At 44.4% G+C, this 26,203-nt stretch overlaps 1 protein-coding gene across 1 annotated transcript; it reads right to left on the bottom strand.

The window, feature by feature from the left end:
• Positions 1-595: 595 nt before the first annotated feature.
• On the bottom strand, positions 596-25,532 carry LOC308407322 (uncharacterized protein; the record flags this gene model as incomplete). Its single annotated transcript, XM_080898889.1, has 5 exons — positions 25,461-25,532; positions 25,154-25,372; positions 22,083-23,226; positions 747-881; positions 596-604 (listed from the first exon to the last, which is right to left on the bottom strand). The coding sequence occupies exons 2-5, from the start codon at positions 25,363-25,365 to the stop codon at positions 596-598; spliced, it is 1,500 nt and encodes a 499-aa protein (XP_080755015.1). The 5' UTR covers positions 25,366-25,372; positions 25,461-25,532.
• Positions 25,533-26,203: the final 671 nt, after the last annotated feature.

The raw sequence follows: 26,203 nt of genomic DNA, 5'->3' as shown, positions 1-26,203 counted from the left end.
GCTGCAGCTTTTCAGACTGATTAGTAGTCTGAGGAGCAGCCCAGAACCCTGCTCTGTCTCTTCTGCAAGTACTGCAAAGGTTCTGTTGAGGTTTCCTTGTGTGTAACGGCACACACAAAATACCTAAATCAGGGAGGACTAGAATGTATGCTAGGGCAGCGGTCCCCAACCCCCGGGCCTTGGACCGGTACCGGTCCGTAAGTCGTTTGGTACCGGCCGCGAGAGTTGAGGCTCAGGTGTGAAATGTATGGTTTTCAGGGTTTTTATCGGTTTTCAGCGTTATTTTGTTATCGTTTTTATCGTTAACTTGGTTTTCCTGGGTCTTTTCAAGTGTGTTATGAATAAATCTTCTTTTTTTCGGTACCGGTACTAGTTTTATTTTGTTGTATTCATCCGCGACACCTTAAAGGCCGGTCCATGAAAATATTGTCGGGCATAAACCGGTCCATGGCACAAAAAAGGTTGCGGACCGCTGTGCTAGGGTGTTACTGATTGACAGTGCATATTGTTACTGAAATCTGTTTAAGCCTGAGCTACAACCAAAATTAGGCTTTACAGAGGTATACTGAAAGGCTACAACTACTAACTAGCAGATTCAATACATCTGCATAAGTGCAGACACCCCAGATTTCAACAATGTATAACCTTAAAGCCCAGAGACATGCCCACAGAACAAGTAACTAAATAAAGAATTATTTCAATTGAAGTCAAAAAAGTGATGAAAGTGGAAGTAAAACTTGGGTTACCTTGTAGACATCATAGGAGTCAATGCGCGTATCAAAACACATGTAGAGGTTGTTGAGCATCTTCACTACTTGCAATGGAGTACAGGACGCAGATATAGAGGTGAAGCCCACAATGTCTGAGAAAAAAATGGTCACCTGGAACCAAAGGTAGAAAAGTAGTTCCATTACTATATAGAATTACTGTTTGTAGTGGAAATATAATAGAAAACATCTAAAAGAGAAATAAAATCTTCAGACGGAGAAAACGAAGTTGAACTTGTACCAGAATTATGGGAAGATAAAACTACAGAGAAAAAAAGGAACATCTTGTGATCCAGAGCGTATGGCGTTATGTGTCAGACATGGTGACCGCAGTGTTGTGCCATGGGGATGTATGGCTGCTAAAGGAATGTGCCACTACTGTTTACTGTTGATGCAACTGCTGAGAAGCAGCAGGATGAATTCTGTAGTATACAGGACTACACTTTCTGCTCAGATTCACCCAGATGCTTATAAACTGAACTGAGTGACTATGAATAACAACCAAAAGCAATTTTAAAGTTTCTCAAGGCAAAGAAACTGTTGATTGCATTGTTGTCAACTCATGAGAGCATGCTTTTCAGTTATTAAAGATGAAACCAAAAAGAGGGAGACACACAAACAAGCAGCAGGAGAATGGCTGTTGTAAAGGCCTGGCTAAGCAACTCAAGACATGAAAGGCAGTAACGGAGGATGTACATAGGTTCAAGACTTTAGGCAGTCACTACCCGAAAAAGAAAAAGTTTACTTGGATATTAGGAAACATTCTTGTATTAAATTTTTTAAATTGCTTACAGATGTTTTCGGATGAAAGATGTCCAAAACCTGTGGGGTTACACTATATATATATATGTATATATATATATATATATATATATATATATATATATATATATATATATATATATATATATATATATATATACCCCAAGAAGGGACCGGTCCCATCCAACTACCGACCAATAACCTGCCTCAGTACTACATGGAAGCTCCTGTCAGGCATCATATCGGCTAAGATGAACAGGCACATGGGTCAATACATGAGCGGGACACAGAAAGGAATTGGCAAGAATACAAGAGGCGCAAAACACCACCTACTGGTAGACAGCCGAGACTGCAAGACCAGACTGACCAACCTGTGCACTGCCTGGATTGATTACTAGAAGGCCTATGACTCAATGCCCCACAGCTGGATATATATATATATATATATATATATTAGGGGTGCAACGATACTCGTATCGATATTGAACCGTTCGATACAGTGCTTTCGGTTCGGTATGCATATGTAACGAACAATACTAAATTTTTAATTTATTTTATCAACTTTCCTTCTGACGATGCTGTCTGTGTTGAGCGCTCAGTGGATCTGCGCTCGACAGTGTAGCCTAGGCGGAGTAGTCGAACGCAGATTCACTGAGCGCAGGGCAAGCTAGCGAGACAGAAGTTAAGCTCTCCTTGCAACATGGCAAATTGAACCTCCCCCACCCTCATTCAGATCTGGTATTTGGAACTATTTTGGTTTTCATGTGACGTATGACACTGAAGGAAGCGTGTCATGGACTAAAGTAAAACAGTATGTTGGATGTGCCACGCAATGCTCAATTACATTGGTGGGAACTACTGCGTTAGCGCAGTTAGCTCGTTAATGTGTTGACGCTGTCCAGCCCCACGCACGGGGCGATCCGCGGTAGCTCGTTAACGGAGATTTGCCGTGTTGTGGCGTTAACGTCATTTCAACGAGATTAACGCTGACAGCACTAGTGGGAACACAATAATTATGACTGCACATTTACTCCGACATCATCCTAGTGCAAAGACAAGTGGAAGCAGACAAAAACAACAAGCACGCATGATACAAACTTTACCCGAGTCATTTAGACAGCCGTTAGCACATGATTCTCCTTATGGGGACCTGATATGTTTAATATGCTGCTGAGAATATAGCCCAGAAGAAGCGTATAGTATAGCTTTTATTTTGGAAAGAGCCATTTCTCTGTAATAAACTCTCTTTTCCAAAGATGAGTGATTCCTCAATCAGATACAGGGCTCGCAAAATCGCTAGCCCGACGTCCCGGGGCTAGCGATTTTTCCAGTCGGGCTACCAAAATCTATCTCTGCCCTGCCCGTCGGGCTATCGTAGGAAGGAAAAATATATGTCAATGCTTTTGCATTCTTTCTAAATGTAGCTGGGTAATTATGTCATTGGCATCGGAGAGGACTGTCAATATGTGACATATTGAAATCGTGTTTGAATTTGCGCTTGTTTTTTGCTTTCACTTTAGAAATCGCGCGAACTGTGTATAGAGAGTGACAGTACTGATTGGTATGAGGCTAGAGGCTAAGATCCAGGTAGCACTGAGGGAGGTTAGCCAACTATCGGAGTTGCAGAAAGGCGCGATGAGGAAGGTGCCTAAGAAGTACAGGAAGCTGTCCATCCATTCCTGAGGCCTTGGAAACTGCCAAGCAACGACTCACAGCCTTGGCCAGCCGTTTGAGGAGGTACACCAGAGAGATAGAAGACAGGAGAATAAACCAGCTGTTCTCCACGGAACCAGCCAAGGTGTACTCTCAGTGGCAGGGGAACAATATGAGAACAGCACCACCAAGGCTGGAGACGGAACAATACTGGAAGAGCATATGGGAGAAGGACGCAACCCATAACGGCAATGCTCAGTAGCTAGTGGATCTGAGGGCAGACCATAGCGACCTTCCCGAACAGGGTCCAGTAACCATCACAGTGGCAGATATCCAAGAAAGGGTCTCCAGTATGAAAAGTTGGACAGCACCGGGCCCTGACATGGTTCACGCCCACTGGCTGAAGAAGCTGACTGCACTCCACGAGCGCCTGGCAGCACAAATGAACCAGCTGCTAGTTGACGAGAGACACCCGGAATGGCTAACCGAAGGCCGGACAGTCCTGATCCTCAAGGACCCCCAGAAGGGACCAGTCCCCTCCAACTACCGACCAATAACCTGCCTCAGCACCACGTGGAAGCTCCTGTCAGGCATCATATCGGCTAAGATGAACAGGCACATGGGTCAATACATGAGCGGGGCACAGAAAGGGATGGGCAAGAATACCAGAGGCGCAAAACACCAGCTACTGGCAGACCAAGCAGTCAGCCGAGACTGCAGGACCAGACTGACCAACCTGTGCACTGCCTGGATTGATTACAAGAAGGCCTATGACTCAATGCCCCACAGCTGGATCCTGGAATGCCTAGAACTACAGTGGGGCAAAAAAGTATTTAGTCAGCCACCGATTGTGCAAGTTCCCCCACTTAAAATGACGACAGAGGTCAGTAATTTGCACCAGAGGTACACTTCAACTGTGAGAGACAGAATGTGAAAAAAAAATCCATGAATCCACATGGTAGGATTTGTAAAGAATTTATTCGTAAATCAGGGTGGAAAATAAGTATTTGGTCACCTCAAACAAGGAAAATCTCTGGCTCTCACAGACCTGTAACGTCTTCTGTAAGAAGCTTTTATGTCCCCCACTCGTTACCTGTATGAATGGCACCTGTTTGAACTCATCATCTGTATAAAAGACACCTGTCCACAGCCTCAAACAGTCAGACTCCAAACTCCGCCATGGTCAAGACCAAAGAGCTTTCGAAGGACACCAGGAAAAGTATTGTAGACCTGCACCAGACTGGGAAGAGTGAATCTACAATAGGCAAGCAGCTTGGTGTGAAAAAATCAACTGTGGGAGCAATCATCAGAAAATGGAAGACATACAAGACCACTGATAATCTCCCTCGATCTGGGGCTCCACGCAAGATCTCATCCCGTGGGGTCAAAATGATCATGAGAACGGTGAGCAAAGATCCCAGAACCACACGGGGGGACCTGGTGAATGACCTGCAGAGAGCTGGGACCAAAGTAACAAAGGTCACCATCAGTAACACACTACAACGGCAGGGAATCAAATCCCGCAGTGCCAGACGTGTTCCGCTGCTGAAGCCAGTGCATGTCCAGGCCCGTCTGAAGTTTGCCAGAGAGCACATGGATGATACAGCAGAGGATTGGGAGAATGTCATGTGGTCAGATGAAACCAAAGTAGAACTTTTTGGTATAAACTCAACTCGTCGTGTTTGGAGGAAGAAGAATACTGAGTTGCATCCCAAGAACACCATACCTACTGTGAAGCATGGGGGTGGAAACATCATGCTATGGGGCTGTTTTTCTGCCAAGGGGACAGGGTGACTGATCCGTGTTAAGGACAGAATGAATGGGGCCATGTATTGTGAGATTTTGAGCCAAAACCTCCTTCCATCAGTGAGAACTTTGAAGATGAAACGAGGCTGGGTCTTCCAACATGACAATGATCCAAAACACACCGCCCGGGCAACAAAGGAGTGGCTCCGTAAGAAGCATTTGGCGACAGCCCCAAAACATCACTGCTCTCGAGAAGATCTGCATGGAGGAATGGGCCAAAATACCAGCTACTGTGTGGGCAAACCTGGTAAAGACCTATAGTAAACGTTTGACCTCTGTTATTGCCAACAAAGGTTATGTTACAAAGTATTGAGTTGTATTTTTGTTATTGACCAAATACTTATTTTCCACCCTGATTTACGAATAAATTCTTTACAAATCCTACCATGTGGATTCATGGATTTTTTTTTCACATTCTGTCTCTCACAGTTGAAGTGTACCTCTGGTGCAAATTACTGACCTCTGTCATCATTTTAGGAGGGGGAACTTGCACAATCGGTGGCTGACTAAATACTTTTTTGCCCCACTGTATATAAGATCAACAGGACCCTGAGAGCCTTCATCAGGAACTCAATGGGGATGTGGCGGACAACACTGGAGGCCAACCTCAAGCCCATAGCACAAGTCACCATCAAGTGCGGGATCTACCAAGGAGATGCTCTTTCCCCACTGCTGTTCTGCATAGGCCTGAACCCCCTCAGTGAGATCATTGACAAGACTGGCTACGGATACCGACTACGGAATGGAGCAGTTGTCAGCCACCTCCTGTACATGGATGACATCAAGCTGTATGCCAAGAGTGAACGAGACATCGATTCACTGATCCACACCACCAGGTTATACAGCAATGACATCGGAATGTCGTTCGGGCTGGAGAAGTGTAGTCGGATGATAACAAAGAGAGGGAAGGTAGCCAGAACAGAGGGGATCAAACTACCAGAAGGCAACATTGCAGACATAGAGGACAGTTACAAGTACCTGGGGATCCCGCAGGCAAATGGGAACCATGAAGAGGCCACTAGGAAAGCTGTAACCACCGAGTACCTGCAGAGGGTCAGGCAAGTCCTGAGGAGTCAGCTGAACAGTAAGAACAAGATCCGGGCTATCAACACCTACACCCTGCCCGTGATCGGATACCCTGCTGGGGTAATAGGTTGACCAAAGGAGGAGATAGAAGCCACTGACATCAAGATAAGAAAGCTCCTTACCATGCATGGGGGGTTTCACTCCATGCACGGTACACAGTATGTACCACCGGCAGATAGAGGAGGTGGCTGATATCCAGAAATCCTACCAGTGGCTGGACAAAGCTGGACTGAAAGACAGCACGGAAGCACTAATCATGGCAGCACAGGAACAAGCACTAAGCACAAGATCCATTGAGGCTGGGGTCTATCACACCAGGCAAGACCCCAGGTGCAGGCTGTGTAAAGATGCTCCATAGACAATCCAGCACATAACAGCAGGGCGCAAGATGCTAGCAGGCAAGGCATACATGGAACGCCATAACCAAGTGGCCGGCATAGTGTACAGGAACATCTGTGCCGAGTATAACCTGGAAATCCCGAGGTCAAAATGGGAGATGCCCCCAAGGGTGATGGAGAATGACCGAGCTAAGATCCTGTGGGACTTCCAGATACAGACGGACAAAATGGTGGTGGCTAACCAACCGGACATAGTGGTGGTAGACAAACAGAAGAAGACAGCCGTAGTGATCGATGTAGTGGTTCCGAATGACAGCACTAGGTGCGGTGACTTCCAAGCTAGGCGAGTGGCTCCAGCAGATCCTGGGAAAAACATCGGAGATCTCTGTCCAGAAGAGCGCAGTCCTAGGAACAGCTAAGATACTGCGCAGGACCCTCAAGCTCCCAGGCCTCTGGTAGAGGACCCGAGCTTGAAGGATTGACTGCCCGCAGGGGCGAGTGGGGAATTTTTTTTTTTTTAATATATACATACTCTATATATCGCTATATGTGATGTTGAGATGAACTGCACTCCTGGAAGTGCTTACAAAATGGGTATTATTAAAACCTGATTCTTTGATCCCCATAACAGAACAGAGAAAACCCAACTCAGAGTGGTCAAAACATTTTATATTTAATTCAATCATCTTCCAGAAGAGAGAGCCTTGCACAGCCCAACGCCAATTGCAGAATCCCTAACATTAGAATCATAAAATGTGTCTCATATAGGTGTTATTTTGGTACTTTACACGTCACACAGTTTCAACAGCTCCTAATATGGTACAAGTTCCTCTTTTCTGTCTGGCTTCCCGTATTTATTAATATGCTTGTATAGCTCTAGACTAACTTCCTGTTTTTCAGTCTGGCTTTAGTAACCCCCAAATTACATTAATCCACTACAATTTTGGATGCATTAATACTGTGATTTGAAATGTCCTATAATTCAAATAGAACATCCAAAATGTATCCACTGATTGTGCAAATTGTCTTTCTGAAGTTGTAACTTTTATTAAATTGTCCTTACAGCTTATAGTCTGTAAGGACAATCAGCATAGAGCATACAAAATGAACGGTCAAGTCTCCAGTTCATGCTAATAAATAAGTAAATAAATAAATGGAAAACACCAGAGTGTGAGGTGACAGGGGACACTTTAGTGTACAGTGGTTCCTCGCTATAATGCAGCCTTTCGCGGCCTCGCTGTTTTTTTAGGTGCAATTTTCCATGCTTTTTTTTTTTTTTTTTTTTTTTTTACAGTGCATTGTGTTCTGCGTCCTGATTGACAATGGTCTACAGCCAATCAATCTTGTGCCGTGTCTCCTGTACAGTACAGAATGCGTTCAGCTTGTCAAATTTACATAAATCTTTGTTCGCTAGCAGTGTGACTCTGAAGTGCTGTACTGTATGTTTGTAAGCTTTCTCCCCAACAAACACAACAATGTTGACAAAATGGTGTGTCAAAGGCACCTGCGGTAGCACCCAAAAGTTCTGAATTCTCACAAGAGGACAGTGTTGGCCAGGTAAATGTAGGTAATAGGACTGGGACTAGCCAGGATGACTCAGCCAGGACTGGTGTCCTACACCACCACATGTGTGCTGCTTAGCTGTCCAGTCCACTCAATACGGCTGAGGTATGAGGTATGTACTGTATGTGTGAACGAGAAGCTGTACGTTTTTTTAAATAACCATATGAATTATACTGGTGTTTCTGACTATCGCTCATTGTATTAGGGTCATTTAGAGAACTGTTTGCTCCCATTGATCTTTCTTCTGCCAATTAATTTTCATGGTAATACGATAACATGACATTGAGACTAACTGACGACTGTTTCCTCTTTTGTTTACTTACAATTATTTTACATATGATTTGACAGCGCATGATTTGTCAACTTCTATATTCTTCCCTCTCTGATATGTTAAGTTTGTTATTTTAGCCTAATAATGTCCTCCCTCACTAACATCTCTTTGAGCCTGAAAAGCCTCTTCTTCTTCTTCTGGGTCATCTTTTGGCTGTTCCCTTTTGGCGTCACCACAGTGGAGCATCTCCCTCCATCTTATACTACCTGTGACACACCAACCATCTTCGTATCTTTCTTTCCTGTAATATTCTCGATATTCACAAGCTATTGTGAAGAGCTATTTGTGTATATGAGCTATTTGTATATATTAGAGCTATTTCTTATATTTTGTAACTTTGGAATATATTGTATTATTTAATTTAGTTCAGTTTGTTACTGTTCTTATTGTCTGGGAGCAACTGTAACCACATAATTTCCTGAGGCATTAATTCTGATTTCATGACAAGCCTCCTCTTTGGTCTCACTCTTTTCCTCCTGCCTGGCAGCTCCATAGCAGATCAACATTGGTCTTCTGCTTGACTATCTCCAGATCTGCATAGAAATTTCATTGTCCTATATTTGGAAGATTGCTTTTGAAATGTTTAGATTGGTTTTTTTTGTATATTGAAAGCTATGTCAATGATTAAACATGAATATATAAATAATTATTTGTGTGATCTGTAATTTGGAACAGAAAATGCAAAACATGAAAAAAGTCTTAGTATTGGCTAGTTAAAAAATGTTTTTTTAATCAAGCAGTTTAATTGAGTTAGTGATACCAGGAACCATAGTAGTCCATGGTCACATTGAAGGATCCCTGAAACTGCTGGCTAAGAAAAAATGGGTCCCGACAAAACGGTGTTCCTGTCTTTGGGAATGCATAGCAGTGGCAGACATGGGCTGAGGCTCACCTGCGGCTTGGCAGCGTGCAGTGGGGTCCTGCACGCTGCCCTCCAGCGGACGCAAGGCAGGTCCCGTGGGTGCGCAGAACCCAAACTCTACTACAGCAGGTCCCTCCTGCGCTCTGGCCACCGCCGACCTCTGACTCCGGCTGCAAGGGACTCTCCCACATGCTGTCCGCTGGCTTAGGTCAAGCACCACAGTCCAGCACCTTGACCCCCGGGTCCGGCAGAGCAGGTCCCTCTGGTGCTCTGTCCAATGGGTTGGGCTGAGCAGGTGGTGGAAACTGAGGTTGCTCGACTGCCCTCCTCTGTGGAACAGGAACAGGTGAAGGCACCTGCCGGTCACCAACCGCCTCCCATCTGTGGATGGGGGTGAGGTCAGCAGTCCGGAGCAGTCCGGATATCAGCCACTCCACTGCAGTCAAGGGACACCGGTGGTGTCGGCCAGGAGCAGACTTTAGCAGCCAGACTCTATATCAGGTGTATCTGGTGCTCACTCCGGTTCTCCAGTTCCTCCACCTCTCGGGGCGACACCGCTGCCTTCTCCCTCTGCGTGGCCACCAGCTCAGCCACCATTTCAGGATCCAGTTCAATCCTTTTATATGCAGGGGAGAAAGATGCAGCTCAGGTGTGTCCGCCTCCCCCGCAGCCTCACCACCGACCACGCCACAGAGACCTACCACAGGTGTAACACAGCATCACTGGTCAGTAAAGCCCAACAACAACTACTTCCTCCGCAAGCTGAGGAGAGCACCTCAACACCTATTATGAGCACCTTCTACAGAGGCACTGTTGAGAGTATTCTCACCAGCTGCATCACTGTGTGGTATGACTCTTGCAAAAAGCTGCATCGAGTAGTGAGAACATCCGAAAGGATCGTGGGCGCTTCTTTTCTCTCCCTCCAGGATATCTATTGCACACACCTCACCTGAAAAGCCCTCTACATTACAGGTGACTCCACTCATCTGTCCAACAGCTTCTTCAGTTTGCTGCCATAAGCAATGCACTTGATTTCTTCTTATGGTTGCCTTTGTCTTCACAGTTACCTTCATTTCCCACTTACTAACCTTCAGCACTTCCCGATTCACTAAATTACCTCCATCTGTGCTCTTCTCTCGCTCATTTTCTTCATCAGCTGATAAAAGTACCCCTTGCATCTTATCAATACACTTTTTCATCCCTTTACTAGTCAATTTCCCTACATTTTATGTCAGGTCTGTAGTAAGAAGCGGACCCAAACACAGTGGTGATTTCCCCAAATTCCACCCAGTGCTTGTGTCCATGGCATGAATCGTGAACCTTCAATTCTCTGTACAATGGCTCCGCCCCCATGACAAACTCCATTCCCAAATCTTAGTGAGAAAAAAAAAACATCAGTCTATCGGGCAAGCAGTGCGCACACAAAGTTTTCACTAGCGAACAGGGGCTTTAATGACAAGTAAACTCAACGATCTGGCATCGACTGAAGCTCAGCCACACAGTTAAGTAGGGAGGCTGATGACGATGACAATCAGCTGCAGCTGGTGAGGGCTGTGAGCAGCAGGTGTGGCAGACTTCAGCCTGGGAATACTTCTCGGTCAAATGACGCTTGAAACCAGACTTCCGGACACACACATCAAAACACAGAAACACACAAACAGGGTAGGGAACTGGGAGGTGAGCCGAGACAAAACAAATCACACAGACATAACGGGCAGGTCGAACGGCGAGGACATTTAAATTCACTTCCTTGCCTTTCATTCTCTCTCACCGGTTCTGAACATGCATTCACCCGCTCCTCTAGTTCTGTCTTTAACCAACAATATCACAACCCAGGCCCTGACCGGTCGAGTATTGAAATGTTGATGATGTGCATGTTTGGTAAAGAATCAAACAGGGGCATCTGGGCTTGTGGCTGGCATTAGGACTACACTGGCTTGTGGCCATCTTGACTTTTTGATTTAAAATCCACTGTGGGGTTGTGTGGAGGCAAAATTACAGTCTTTGTCCAGCAAATTTTGGACCTGACTCTATAGGCTCATCCGTACTGGCTTCACCTGGGATACATGAAAAACATTATGGATCTTGATGTTGTGGGAAGATTCAAATAAACAGTTACAGGGTTGATGATAGACTGCATTTCAAAAGGACCACTTGTAAGAGAGCCAAACCTTCTGGCCAGCTTGGTAGGAGGGAGCTGGAACACAACGTTGATCAGCCAGATGCTTGTTGTGTTACACTGACCTGAGGAAAGCTGCCTGTGTGGTCCTCCATAAACGGTGGCAGCGGTGCGTGTGTTGCTGCATGGAGGGTACAGCCAGTTCTCCCTCTGTGATGGTCAGAAGAAGAGGTTGGTATCCCAGGGACGCCTCAAAAGGTGACCCTGAATCCTCCCTTAGTTATGCTGCAATAGACGTAGGCTGCCAGGGGATTCCCATGATGCATTGAGTTTTTCCTTTCCAGTCACCTTTCTCACTCACTATGTGTTAACCCTTTAAAACTGGTCGGAGTGGGTACGCTCTGTTTTGCGTAACTAGTTTTAAATCCCTGTAGAACTGCAACCACATAAGCTAGCTCAATAAAAAATTTTTGCATAAGAAACCGGAGGAGTTGTACTTACATCTTATGCCATCAGCTTGCCATAGGTCACGGTTTCCTTCCACATATAGCTTTGCAAAACAAAGACATAATATTCCAGAAACACGCTTCGCCAATCCGATCAGCTATTCATAACACTTCCTAGTTGGAATAGAGGTCAGCGTGAGCTATCGCATGTCCACCATTACCTGCCCAAAACCGGAAGTGACGTCATTTTCACAGAAAATGTAGTTTTTTTTTTACCTTTGGGGCCTTATAAGCCTACACTGGTGTTTTTAAAAGTCATGTTTGACTTTATGCTTTTCTGTATAGTTTCTGGGATGCTTAGAACTCAAATTGCACTGCAGGAAATAGTTTAATTTGATGCACATGGAGGTTTTTTGCAAATTTGCATTATAATGGGGTGGCTGTAGCTCAGGCGGTAAAGCAGGTCATCTACTGATCGGAAGGTTGGTGGTTCGATTCCCCTAGTCTGCATGCCAAATATCCTTGGGCAAGATATTAACCCCAAAATTGCTCTCCGATGCATACATCGGCGTATGAATGTGTGTGAATGTTACTTAGAAAGCACTTAGATCAATGTGCTTGTGCGAATGGGTGTGAATGGGTGAATGCACAAGTTGTGTAAAGCGCTTTGAGTGCTCAGAAGAGTAGAAAAGCGCTATATAAGAACGAGTCCATTTACCGTTTAATATTTTTTCTTCGTTTTTCCTGCAGTATATAAAAATTGTTGTATCTCAAAAATAAAACTATGAAGACACTCAAAATAAATTTCCTGTTGTTGGAAACTATTTTGTGCAACTTTTTTGTATTTCCAGTTTTGAGGGATAAACCTCTTAAATTTCTCTAACTAGAAATATATGTAAAAGTATATATTTCTTTTTTGTAGTTTATTGCACTTTTTTGCAATTTGCGTAACTATTATGCACTTAATGCATACATATTATTAAAGTTTGGGCTATAATGGTTGTATTAATGTATAGCAACTTGAAATGCTCCCAAAAATGGCACTACAGCATGTAAAAATATAAAGATAAGCTCTGGCGGACTTGGTTCTATGGTAGGTCTTAAAGGGTTAATAGACCTCTCTGCATTGAATCATACTTGTTATTAATCTCTGTCTCTCTTCCTTTATCCTGTCTTCCTTCTCTCACCCCAACCAGTCGCAGCAGATGGCCCCGCCCCTCCCTGAGCCTGGTTTTGCCGGAGGTTTCTTCCTGTTAAAACTGAGTTTTTCCTTCCCACTGTTGCCAAAGTGCTTGCTCGTAGGGGGTCATATGATTGTTGGGTTTTTTTCTGTTGTATAATTGTACGATCTACAATTGAATTAAATTGACCCTGCAAGGGTTCAGAGAGGGGGATTAATGGAAGCCCCAACCTCTTGGCGAGGGTCTCATTGATAAAATGTTGTTCTGCCCTAGAGTCAACACATTTTCAGTCAGGCCTGTCAGTATCCCCACAGCTACTGATGGGCAGCATCTTTTAGCTGCGAGGGGCAGGAATCTGCAAAATGCCCCTTCTTTTCACCTACAATCTATCTTATTCTTCAATCAGGGTAGGACAGCTTGGCATGGCCGAACTGCATTGGCTATTCCTACCAGTCCACCTGCTCGTGTTCCACCTAGCGCCGGTCTGCAGACAGAGACCCTTTCCAGGGGCTCGAGCTTCTACCAGCCTGCCGAGGTCCACCAGTCCATTTTCCATACTCATGCATATGATCATCTGCCCTGACACACATAGCAATGAAAGCATCCAAAGATTTGGGCATTTCTTTTGTAGCCAACTCACATTTAAACTCCTCATTTAGGCTGTTCAGGAATGCTCCAGGGAGCGCATTCTCCTCCCAACCCATCTCCTCACCCAAAACCCAGAAGTCCACTGAGAAATCTGCCATGCTTTTTCTGCAACCTTTATCAAAAACCTTTATCAGAATTTAGCCAAAAGGTCATTATATCATCACTTATTATGATGGCGGCGCGTGAACAACGCGAGGCTCAGTGTCTCTCCAGAATCTGCTATTTAGCGGTTTTTTATCTACTTTTAACCGGATTATTCGTCCAGAATTGCTGTGCGTTGCTGACCTACAGCAGACAAGAGCTTCTGGACATCTGGACTCATAACTCCAACAGTTTTATCGCCGATCTCCGACTCATCCCAGAGATCTCCAGGACACCGGAGGCTGCCCACTCTCCCTGGCCGGGCGGAAGTGCACGCAGACGGCGCAGAGATCGTAAACAAAGGCGAGGTAGGCGCGGAGGGCTACGGGCTACGGGCTACGGGCTAAGCTAAAGCTAACACCACACCGGCTGCCTTTACCCAGTATTTTCCTCGCTAATGGCCGTTCTCTGGCAAACAAAATGGATGAGATACGGCTCTCCATCACTAACAACTGACGGATTATGGACTCAAATGTCATGTTTTTCACCGAAACATGGTTGAACAACAGCTGCCTGGACAATGTTATCGAGTTAGCAGGACGCCACACACACTGAGCCGACAGGCTAGCAGATGACTCCGGCAAGACCAGAGGTGGAGGTTTGTGCATTTACATTAACAATGCTTGGTGCATGAACTCCACTACTACTGAGAGTCACTGCTCACCTAATGCGGAGTTTTTAATGGTCAAATGCAGACCTTATTATCTCCCCAGAAAACTCACTTCGATCATACTCACTGCCGTGTATATCCCCCCCGATGCTAATGCTAGGTTGGCCATGAAAGAACTTTCTGCAGCCATTAACAAACACCATAATAAACACCCCAAGGCTGCTTTTATTGTTGCTGACGACTTCAACCACACCAACTTAAAGACAGTCCTCCCCAGATTCCACCAACATGTCTCCTGCCACACCAGAGGAGACAAGACTTTAGACCATGTGTATTCCAACCTGGCTGGAGCCTACAAAGCCACACCCCTCCCCCACATTGGACAATCGGACCATCTCTCCCTGTTCCTCACACCTAGGTATTCACCACTCATCCAACGTGTGAAACCTGCTGTGAGGACAATTAAAGTGTGGCCAGAGGGGGCAGACGCAGTGCTCCAGGACAGATTTAAAAACACAGACTGGAATATGTTCACCCACACAGACCTGGACCAGTACGCCTCATCTGTACTGGATTACATCTCCGAAACCACAGACAGTGTCACCACCCAGAAACGGATCACCATGTACCCCAACCAGAAGCCTTGGATGAACCGGGATGTTCGTCTCCTCCTGAAGGCCCGCAACACTGCCTTTAGGTCAGGAGATGCACACGCCTACAGTACAGCCAGGGCTAATCTAAAGAAGGGCATCAAAAAAGCCAAACACCATTACAAAAAGAAGGTAGAAGAACACTTCTCCAACTCCAACCCCCGACGCATGTGGCAAGGACTCCAGACCATTACAGACTACAGGACCACCAAACCCTCCCCCGCATCCTCTGATGTCTCCTTCCTCAACGAGCTCAACAACTTTTATGCTCGTTTTGACCGAGGGAACCCCACAACCACAACCAAAGCAGACATGACGCCAGACCACCAACCTCTGACTCTCTCCCCCACCGATGTAGGAGCGGTGCTGAGCAGGATCAATGTCCACAAGGCTGCAGGTCCCGATGGCATCCCCGGGCGTGTTCTCAGAGCGTGTTCTGGGGAGCTTGCAGGAGTGCTCACAGACATATTCAATCTGTCCTTGGCCCACGCTGTGGTACCGGCCTGCTTCAAATCCACCTCCATCGTCCCGATACCCAAAAACTCCAACCCATCTTGCCTCAATGACTACCGCCCAGTAGCACTCACCCCCATCATCACTAAGTGCTTAGAGCAGCTGGTCCTAGCACACTTTATATCCTGTCTCCCCCCCACCCTGGACCCCCACCAATTCGCATACCGCCAGAACAGGAGCACAGAGGATGCAGTCTCCATCGCACTGCACTCTGTCCTCTCACACCTGGACAACAACAACACATACGCCAGAATGCTGTTTATAGACTTCAGTTCAGCATTCAATACAATCCACCTCTCACAACTCATCAGGAAACTGACAGACCTGGGCATCAGTTCCCTCATCTGCAAATGGTTACTGGACTTCCTGACCAACCGCCCCCAACATGTCCGGCTGGATAATCGCTGCTCATCTACAATCGCAATGAACACCAGTGTACCACAAGGCTGTGTGATGAGCCCTTTCCTCTACTCCCTCTTCACCCACGACTGCAGACCTGCTGATGGTTCCAACACCATCATTAAGTTTGCAGATGACACCACGGTGATTGGCCTCATCAGTGACAACGATGAGGCCGCCTACAGGGAGGAGGTGGATAGTCTGGCTGAGTGGTGCGACAGAAACAACCTGCTGCTTAACACCGAGAAGACTAAGGAGCTCATCGTGGACTACAGGAGGAATGCTGACCCACATCCACCCATCCACATTAAGGGGACGGCTGTGGAGCGTGTGAGCAGCTTCAAGTTCCTGGGAGTCCACATCTCCGAGGATCTCATCTGGATGACCAACTGCTCCAAGCTGGTCAAGAAGGCTCACCAGCGCCTCTTCTTCTTGAGGACTCTGAGGAAGAACCACCTGTCCTCAGACATCCTGGTGAACTTCTATCGCTGTACCATCGAGAGCATCCTGACCAACTGTATAACAGTCTGGTATGGGAACTGCTCTGCCTCGGACCGGAAGGCGTTGCAGAGGGTCGTGAAAACTGCCCAGCGCCTCGCTGGAGCACCACTTCCTGCCATAAAAGACATCTACAGGAAGCGGTGTCTGAAAAGGGCTGGGAAAATCATCAAAGACCCCAGTCACCCATCACATGGATTCTTCACCCTCCTGCCCTCTGGGAGGCACTACAGGAGCCTCCGGACTAGGACCACCAGGTACCGGAACAGCATCTTCCCCACAGCTGTCAGACTCCTGAACTCTGCCTCCTGACATCTGACCCACGTTAAACTCATGGACTGAACATACACACACACACAATGGACAACTGTACCCTCAAACACACAATAATAACATGGACTGAACCACCACTCACAACCACTAGCACTTTATATAGCCTCTGTAGAAATTATCCACACCCTCACTTATCTTAACTGCACTACTGTATAGCTCTGTGTAAACAATCATTCTGTACATATGATAATTTTTAACCCTACAACTGTTTACAACTTGCATAGTTCCCATTTCTGTATAGCTGTATATCTCAGATGTCTGTAAAGTTATTTATTTCATATTCTGTATAGTTTTTCATATTTATATCCTGTTCATATCCTGTACATAGCTTGTACTCACTACAGCCTGTACATACCTATAGTTATAGACCAAGGAACTGATCGTGGACTTCAGGAAGACCAGGAAACACTTGACCCCTGTTTCAATCCAGGGGGTCAGTGTTGACATTGTGGAGGACTATAAATACCTTGGAGTACACATTGACAATAAACTGGACTGGGCTAAAAACACCACAGCACTTTACAGGAAGGGCCAGAGTCGTCTCTATTTTTTGAGGCGACTGAGGTCCTTCAACATCTGCCAGAAAATGCTGAGGATTTTCTATGAGTCTGTGGTGGCCAGTGCGATCCTCTATGCTGTTGCATGCTGGGGGAGCAGGCTGAGGGTCGCAGATGCCAACAGACTTAATAAACTGATCCGTAAGGCCAGCAATGTTGTGGGGATGGAGCTGGACTCCCTCAAGGTGGTGTCGGAGAGGCGGATGCTGTCCAAGATAAAGACAATGTTGGATAACACCTCCCACCCACTCCATGACATGTTGGTCAGTCACAGGAGCTCGTTCAGTGAGAGACTGAGATTACTGAAAAGCACCACTGAACGACACAGGAAATCATTCCTGCCTGTGGCCATCTCCCTGTACAACGCATCCACTTAACACACTGTTTGCTGCTACAACTACACGTTTCTTTTCCAAATATTTATTTATAAGTGACTTATGTATGTATGTATGTATATATATGTATATATTGTACTATTCTTAGTTAGCGTATTGTCTGTCTTGTCTTAATGTTGGTTTAAAATGGAGCACTGTAACAAAAAATAATTTCCCCCAGGGATCAATAAAGTATTCTGATTCTGATTCTGATTCTGATTATAGAATATTCACAACATACTTCATACCGTGTACATTATAACATACCATAATAGACCCATTTCTGTAATATACTTACATATCTATATTATTGCTAATATATATTGTAATATATCTATATCACTAAAGCACTTCTGGATGGATGCAAACTGCATTTCGTTGCCCTGTACCTGTGCATGTGCAATGACAATAAAGTTGAATTCTAATTCTAATTCTAATATGAGATCTCTGGGTGAGTCCTTAGTACTGCTTGTGCTCATTTCAGCGCTCGCCCCGTCACCAGTTCCACCACAAATGAAACCTTGGCACAGTCTGAAGCATAGGCTTGACTCTGCTGTCTGAAAAGCACATTGCATGAGAAAACCTGCACTTTTATCCAACTCTGTCAATATTTTTTCCGACACCAGCAGCGGATGCTCCCAAGGAAAGGGTGAAGGGGAGGTAGAGGACAGGCAGCAGGAAGGTAGAGAGGGTGGAACATTTTCTGCCATGGTGAGGTTGAAACATACATTTCAGTTTGGTAACAACCTGGAGGAGCACATTCTGTTCCTTTGAGATATGCTGCAGCATTTTCTTATGGCGATCCAAAAAATCTGCCTGAAGTGACAGCTCTCGCTGAACAGGGCTCGAGTCCACTGGGTCCTTTGCTGGCTGGATCATTCTGTCAGGTCTGTGGTAAGAAGCGAACCCAAACGCAGCACTCTTCCAACACAAAGTTTTCACTAGCGAACTGGGGATGTACTGACGAGTAAACTCAACGATCCAGCTTCGAATGAAGCTCTGTCACACAGTTAAAATAGGGAGGCTGCTAACGATGACAATCAGCTCCAGCTGGCGAGGGCTGATGAGCAGCAAGTGTGGCCGACTTCAGCCTGGGAATACTTCCCGGTCAAATGACACTTGAAACTGGACTTCCGGAAACACACACATCAAAACACAGAAACACACAAACAGGGAAATAGAGAACCGGGAAGGGAGCCGAGACAAAACAAAGCACATGGACACAACGGGCAGGTCAACCGGCGAGGACATTTTAATTCACTTCCATGCCTTTCATTCTCTCTCACCGGTTCTGAACATGCATTCACCTCTAGTTTTGTCTAGCCAACAATATCACAACCCAGGCCCTGACCGGTCGGGTACGGAAATGTTGATGATGTGCATGTTTGATTTGGCAAAAACTCAAACGGGCATCTGGGCTTGTGGCTGGCATTAGGACTAAACTGGCTTGTGGCCATCCCCCTACCTGGGTTCAATTACATCACATCTTGACTTTTTGATTTAAAATCCACTGTGGGGTTGTGTGGAGGCAAAATTACAGTCTTTCTCCAGCAAATTCTGGATATGACTCTAAGACATTGATTTTTAAAATAAAGGTACTGTTATGGCAATAGCTTAAGAAAATGCACTTGAAGACATTAAAAATCCTCTTTTTTAACATTATATAGAGGACATGGCAGTATGAAACATATACAAAAACCCACACACCTACAGTCGATTTAGAATCACTAATTAACATAACGACATACATGTCTTTTATAAGAGACAGATAAGACGAAGCTGGAGTACCCAGAGAGAACCGCCAATCCCCACACAGAAAGGCCCAGGCTGCATTCAAACCCTGGAGCTTATAGTATGAGGCACCAGTGCCACCACACCACCATGCTATCTGAAAGCAAATGCCAAATGTCTAGCAAGTGATAGTTTAATCTTTGATGTTTGTTTTTTTTAAAGGATCAGTGCATAGGATTTATAGGCATTTAGCCATAAGTTTACAAATTCAAACTCACTAAATATACCTTTCACTTTCCAAAACGCAAATGCCTAGGGGAGCCAGCATAACAGAAGAAGACCCATCCAGGTCATCGTACTATAAGGAGCTTGGAAAGAAAAGCGTCTGGACTTCTTTAGGTTGCTTGAAGACGTTTCACCTCTCATCCGAGAAGCTTCTTCAGTTCTAGGGTCAAATGGTGGGGAGTCCCAGATTTAAGCACCGTGGGAGTGTCTCCTCAAGAGGGACAATGGATACCCTATGATTCTCTACCTAAGCATACGAGCCGAGGTGTGAAAACAGGTGTGGGTCACAATCAGCCACGGTTTCGGGTGAGCTCATTGTGAAACCCAGCCCCACCCTATCATGTGATTTCCTGAGGTCAGATGGCCCAGGGTGTGAGTGGGCGTTAAGGCGTCTGGGAAGGGATCTCAAAACTGGATTATAGATGGCAGACAGTTGGTGTCGTAAGCCACTGCCTCTGTTCAAAGATGGTCGCTCACAGTGGACATACTGTCAAATGGCTTCTTTCACTCCTTTTTCAAACCATCTGTCTTCTCTGTCCAATATGTGAACATTGGCATCCTCGAAAGAGTGACCTTTGACCTTTAGATGCAGATGGACCACCAAGTCTTGTCCCGTGGAGGTGGCTCTTCTGTGTTGTGCCATGCGTTTATGAAGTGGCTGTTGGGTCTCTCCAATGTAGAGGTCTGAGCATTCCTCGGTACACTGTACAGCATACACCACATTGTTAAGTTTGTGTTTAGGAGTTTTTCTTTTGGATGAACCAGTTTTTGTGTGAGTGTGTTGCTGGGTCTGAAGTACACTGGGATGTTGTGCTTGGAGAAGACTCTCCTGAGTTTTTCCGATACACCGGCTACATAGAGGATGTCACTAAGGAAGGAGGCACGTTGTACAAAATGCTCAGGGTAGAAATGCAACATATAAGACCCAGTCCATTTAGCTAACAAAAACAAGGCAGTTTGTAGGTGATTGTAAAGAAAAGATGAGATAATTATTTATATTACCCTTCAGTTTTGGCACTGGGCCCCCCCTGTAGCCTGAACAATGGTCCTTTATATAGAAAGTCAGTAATAATATCTTGAAATATCAGAGTTACATTTTCAAGTACCTCTCACTTTGTCTTTTTCATATCTGACTTTTTGTCATCTGAGTACAATGTGTCAGCTTGCAGCTCAAAGTCTAGGATTTTTCCCATGGTTAGCCCACAAGCGGTATTACAGCTTATGTCCTATATCATAGAGGGCTTTATATTTTATTTTGGTATCTCTATCCTGTTCTCAGTTGAAGTGTTCTCCGTTTTCATTTAGTTTGAAACAAATTAATAAGGGGTATAACATTTTCCTCCTAGAATACTCTAGAACTTGAAATTTGTTTAAAATTTACCCTATCAAGCCATATTCTGTAATTGCCCCACAGCCCTGTTCAGAGGGCTTTTTTGCTACAGCTGCTTCAAATCTCTTCAAAAAGCCAGATGCAATTTTCACTCATACGATGTTTTATCTTCCAATGAATATGCAACAGGGCAATTATAGACAATTATGCTAACAATAGCAACAAAGGCAGCAAACACACACACATTCATTGTGTATTTGTGTTTGCAGATCTTCCAGAAGTAACCCCCTCGCAGCAACATCCCACAGCTCTCACAGCCGCATATGCTCTGGATTTGTTTGGTTAAATGATCAAAGCAAATGGCAATTGTATAAGGTAAAGGTTGTTGTCTTCCCTTTCTTTGCCAAACTTGCAACTTACATTTAAGATTTTAGGTTTTTGCATCATCAGAGGAATAAAAGTTGAAATGAGCCCATACTGAAGGCTTTGTTTTTCATCAATCTTTGTAAACTAGTAAAAGATTACTCTTAGAGATATAAAATCTCTTTCCTCTCAAGAGGACTCTCCATTTATATGAACAAACTGGAGTCTATTAGATAGATATGATACAAACTACTGCAGCGCAGTACCTGTAATACCTACAGCATGTTCTAATCGCTCTAATAGGACATTATGGTCAACAGTATTGAACGCTGCACTGAGGTCTAGCAGGACAAGCACAGAGATGAATTTAAATTTAGGGGTTTTCAGAATCAGATTCTTCTAATTATAAAGCTACTAAAGATTCAGACACAAAGCCTACCTCATTTCTGCAGATTAATTTTCTTATTTTGTGTTTTTCCTGTTGCACATTTCTAACTTTTCTTTTATTTCATTAGAAAATGTACAAATTAAAATGACACAAGATACAATAAAACCTGACTGCATAAACAGTTTCTAATGGAGAATTTATTTTGAAACTGTTCTGGTGTATAATTTGTTTCCAATGACAGGCAAGGAAGGCTGGTCCATTGGTCCAATCAGGTTTGAAGGGGGATTTAAACACCAGCAATCCTTCACTGTATAACCTGGTATAGTCATAGCTACCTCTTGCACCAACCTTTTCGTAGCTCTCAGCTTCAACATGTTTATGCTGGCGGAGCTGTTTGGCAACTGACTTTGGCAGCATTTGGTGAAGCAGATCTTCAGCCAGCTGCCTCTGGTGCTTAAGGTCTTGTGTTTTCTCCTTCAGACTGTGGGCATAGTTCTGTATCCACTCTGTCATCTGTTTGAAAGAGAACATCACCACAGGGTAGATAAGACATGCCATGGCCAGCAGGCATATCCTCATACTGAGGCCTGAAGAGATGGATCGAGAGCCCGCCCTGAGAGCCAACACTGCACGATCAAATAAACACTGCTGAGTGTTTGTCAGAGCTTGAATTCCAGTGTGAGACCCAGACAGACGTTTCGTACTTGTGCCAGAGATCTGCCATTGACTTGTGTCAAAAATATAGGAATGCTGAACATCCAGCGTAGTGTTTATCTCGTGGTCTATGTTTTCTAGCCAACAGTCATTCAGTTTCTCTGTCAAAACCCTGGCAAAGCTGAGGTAGCTCAGAATGTATGACCATCTAAACTGGAAGCCAGTAGGAGTTTGCATGTGGCCAAAGTCTCTCAACTGGTGGTTGAGCTCAATAAATGTGACCAACAGTCTTGCAGACAGTACATCTCTCCAATTAGAATTCTGTTTGGCCTTTACCAAAGTATCTTCTACTGTACACCAGACGTCAAGAAGTCTTTCAATAGCCAGTGAGAAAGCAAGAATTCCACTTTCACTGGTAATGTTTGTATCCTGTGAAGTATTTAAAAATCCTTGAATGCTCCTCACTAGCTCTTTGCAAAAGCTAGGAAACTCAGTACTGCAAGGAATCCCGATGTCATTACTTCGACCCACCAGTTTGTCACAGTGATTATCAAAGATGAGAAAAAGCATCTTAGGAAAACTTGCCTCAGCTGTCTCATTCCCTACTTTTTTGGAAAATAAATGTCTCGTCTTTTGAAGTTTACTGACAAGTTGCAGGAGAGTTAGAGTCTTGCATGAAGTCAGCTCGCTGTAAGCTGCTTCTGTAGTGTACAGCAAGTCAAAGTTGGAGTTGACGTCGATGAATACAGATCCGAGCAGGGCCATGAAAGAGAGGAGGCAGGCTGTCAGAATCCGACGAACAGTCTGGTTGCTGCCTGAATGGGAAAATATGGAACATCTGCAAAAGAAGAATACAGTTTGTTTAATGTGCTTCAGACTAACTATCCAATGCTAAGTACTGTCTAAATGCTAATTACAGGCACTGTTTTTGTTCCTTTTAGACAAATACCGGTTTCTAGACTCTGTATTTTTAAGCTTTAATGTTATTGCGCCCACTATGCTGGCACACATGCGAATTAGTGCTAAGTGACACATTAAAAAAAACAAGAATTGAACCACACAGCTCATAGCAGGCCATGTTATTTGTCAGGTGAATATGCAAGTGCATATTATTTGCATTACAAATATTCCAAAGGACATCACTACCAGACGTTTAACTGGGTTTTAGTCCTTTTTTAAAAAAAATGTATTTTGCTGGGACTGTTGCAACACATCATACAACATGTTGTTGTTGGGTATTTTTAATATTAGTGGGAATAACCTCACTATATGTTATTGTACAGATACATTCTTTATTAAAATGGCCTGTATTTATATAGCGCTTTACTAGTCCCTAAGGACCCCAAAGCGCTTTACATATCCAGTCATCCACCCATTCACACACACATTCACACACTGGTGATGGCAAGCTACATTGTAACCACAGCCACCCTGGGGCGCACTGACAGAGGCGAGGCTGCCGGACACTGGCGCCACCGGGCCCTCTGACCACCACCAGTAGGCAACGGGTGAAGTGTCTTGCCCAAGGACACAACGACGAGACTGTCCAAGCCGGGGCTCGAACCGGCAACCTTCCGATTACAAGGCGAACTCCCAACTCTTGAGCCACGATCGCCCATTATTACTGTTATATTTAGTGGTAGAATCGTTACAAAACAATAGATCCTATTATGTGCTATTGTCAAATATTATTATTATTATTTCTCAAGGACTGATATAGGGACACAATTCTTGCCCCAAATCATTTGACTCTGTGGTGAGATGGCTGCTTTTACTTCTGTCAGGCGTATGTCTTATGGATCTTGAATTATTTATAATGTTAAAACAAAGTCCTAAAAACACCTCCCTATTTAAGTGAGGGAGGACAAGAATAGATTAATTAACAGAATGTAGAATCGGAGAAATTAGAAAAATTCTAGTGAAAAGTGAAGATTTGCCTTCTTCCTGTGTACTCTTTGGTCTGGACCCATTTGAGTGCCCAGTATAGTCCTATTATAACTTGATCATGGATTTTCAGAGAAAAGCAGGGGAATGATCTGAAAAGCTTGTGTTCAGGTCATTCACCTGACCTGAACACAAGCCTGGAGACGAGCTACTTCAGTTTTTGTTTTTATTATTTTATCATGACGATATAACTTGCGGTTGTGAATTTATTAACTTTATCAAATGAATAGTGCTGAGTAGCATTTTGTAGATTTAATTAAGTGAAAGCCTCTTTATGAGGTACACCAGGCACCTCCCTTCAGCCTTTTTAGCCAACCTAAACTGCCAGCTCATTAGTAGGAAGCCTCAGACCAAATCCCTCCACAACTTCCACATTACTTTTCTTTTTGTTGTCACTTTTTTGATTTTCACCGAGTTTTTAATTACTTGGTGTGATGTCGCAGTTTCTCAGTGCAAAACAGTTATATCTTATAGGACAGAACACATAAACCTTAACTTTAATGTTGTTGAGTGTAGAGGTCCACCAATATTTAGATGTACTGTGAATAAAGCTGATAATCTCTTCATATTCTTTGTTTAGTGCAAACAAACTAAGCAAACTCTTGTTTTCCGCTAAATAAGATGCAAACTTATCCAAATAGTCATTATTATGAAGACAACATAAACATGCCCTAACTGCAATCTGTCAAGTAATCAGTCAGCAGAATCTACAGCAAATGTGGAAAATGTATTTATTTATTTAATTTTAAAAGAACCATATATTCCAAATGTCTGCCTGTGTTTGGGGGGTTTTCTCGGTGTGTCCTAACTTTCTGTCTCACCTGCACAGCTGACACTCGCTGCCCGCATCGTGTTGCCTCCCCGGAGCGACTCTGCTGTTCTTTATGAACCTTCTTTTGAGAGAAGCTGAGGACAGCGTCCCAGATGCAAAACACTGTTTTTTCATCAAGTCCAAGGACGTCATGAGACTTGTGCTGGAGCTGCTGTTATTTGATTCACCGCAGATGATAGAAGCTGATAGAAGCCAGCGCATTTGTGGCCTTAAAAAAGTTAAATACTGATAAAAAATAAATGTATTCATTCAAATAAAACGCATTTAATCCAAAACACACATTAGGTTAGTTTTACCGTAAAAGCTGTTTCTGCCTTTCGTAGCTCTGTGATCGCCGGCCTGTGCGGGATGTAGTACGCAGCCTCTCTCCCGAGCGGCGGGGCACGACTAAAGCTGCATGTCTCTTCGATGGCACAGGCTCCAGCGGTTTTATTATGAAAGTGATCTCGGTGGACAGGAAGTCGTGGTTTTCCTGCCAACTATTTGATGTTTTATTGGTAATAACTATTCAAATTTGATTTAATAACATGGCCATGGTTAACCTGGCACAAGTCTTTCGATCTATTTCTAAAATATAATGTTTGGGATACAGAATCATATTTTCTATGAAACTGTAAATCTCTGCAGCAGGTCACAGTTATTCATACTGCGTAAATTCCCCTAATGTTAATCAGCCTGAAAATATCTGGCTGATTACAGCCAGATATTTTACATCTGGAAGCTGAACTGAACCGTGTCCACGGGCTGATCTGCACGTCCCACTCTGCACGGTCTCGGATTAACTCTAATTAAATGCTATACTCATATAATCCCGTTCACCCTTTTGTTCCTTTAGAATCGTATGCCATTCACTCTTGTTGTTGTTTGTCTTGTCTTTCTATTCTCCTCTTTTTCCTGTCTTTTCCTCAGCCAACCAGTGGGACGGATGGCTGTTGCTGTGGGGCGATATAAACAAAACGGACTAAACTGACTGAAACTTTCATTGGTCCAATAAGTTCACTACCCAGACTTTTGTGTTTTGCAGTGGTTTCACTGCATT

The sequence above is a fragment of the Rhamphochromis sp. 'chilingali' genome (assembly GCF_963969265.1).
Source record: "Rhamphochromis sp. 'chilingali' genome assembly, chromosome: 12".
Classification (NCBI taxonomy): Eukaryota; Metazoa; Chordata; class Actinopteri; order Cichliformes; family Cichlidae; genus Rhamphochromis; species Rhamphochromis sp. 'chilingali'.
Note: the sequence above shows the minus strand (reverse complement) of the source record. Positions and strands in the feature narration are given on the sequence as shown.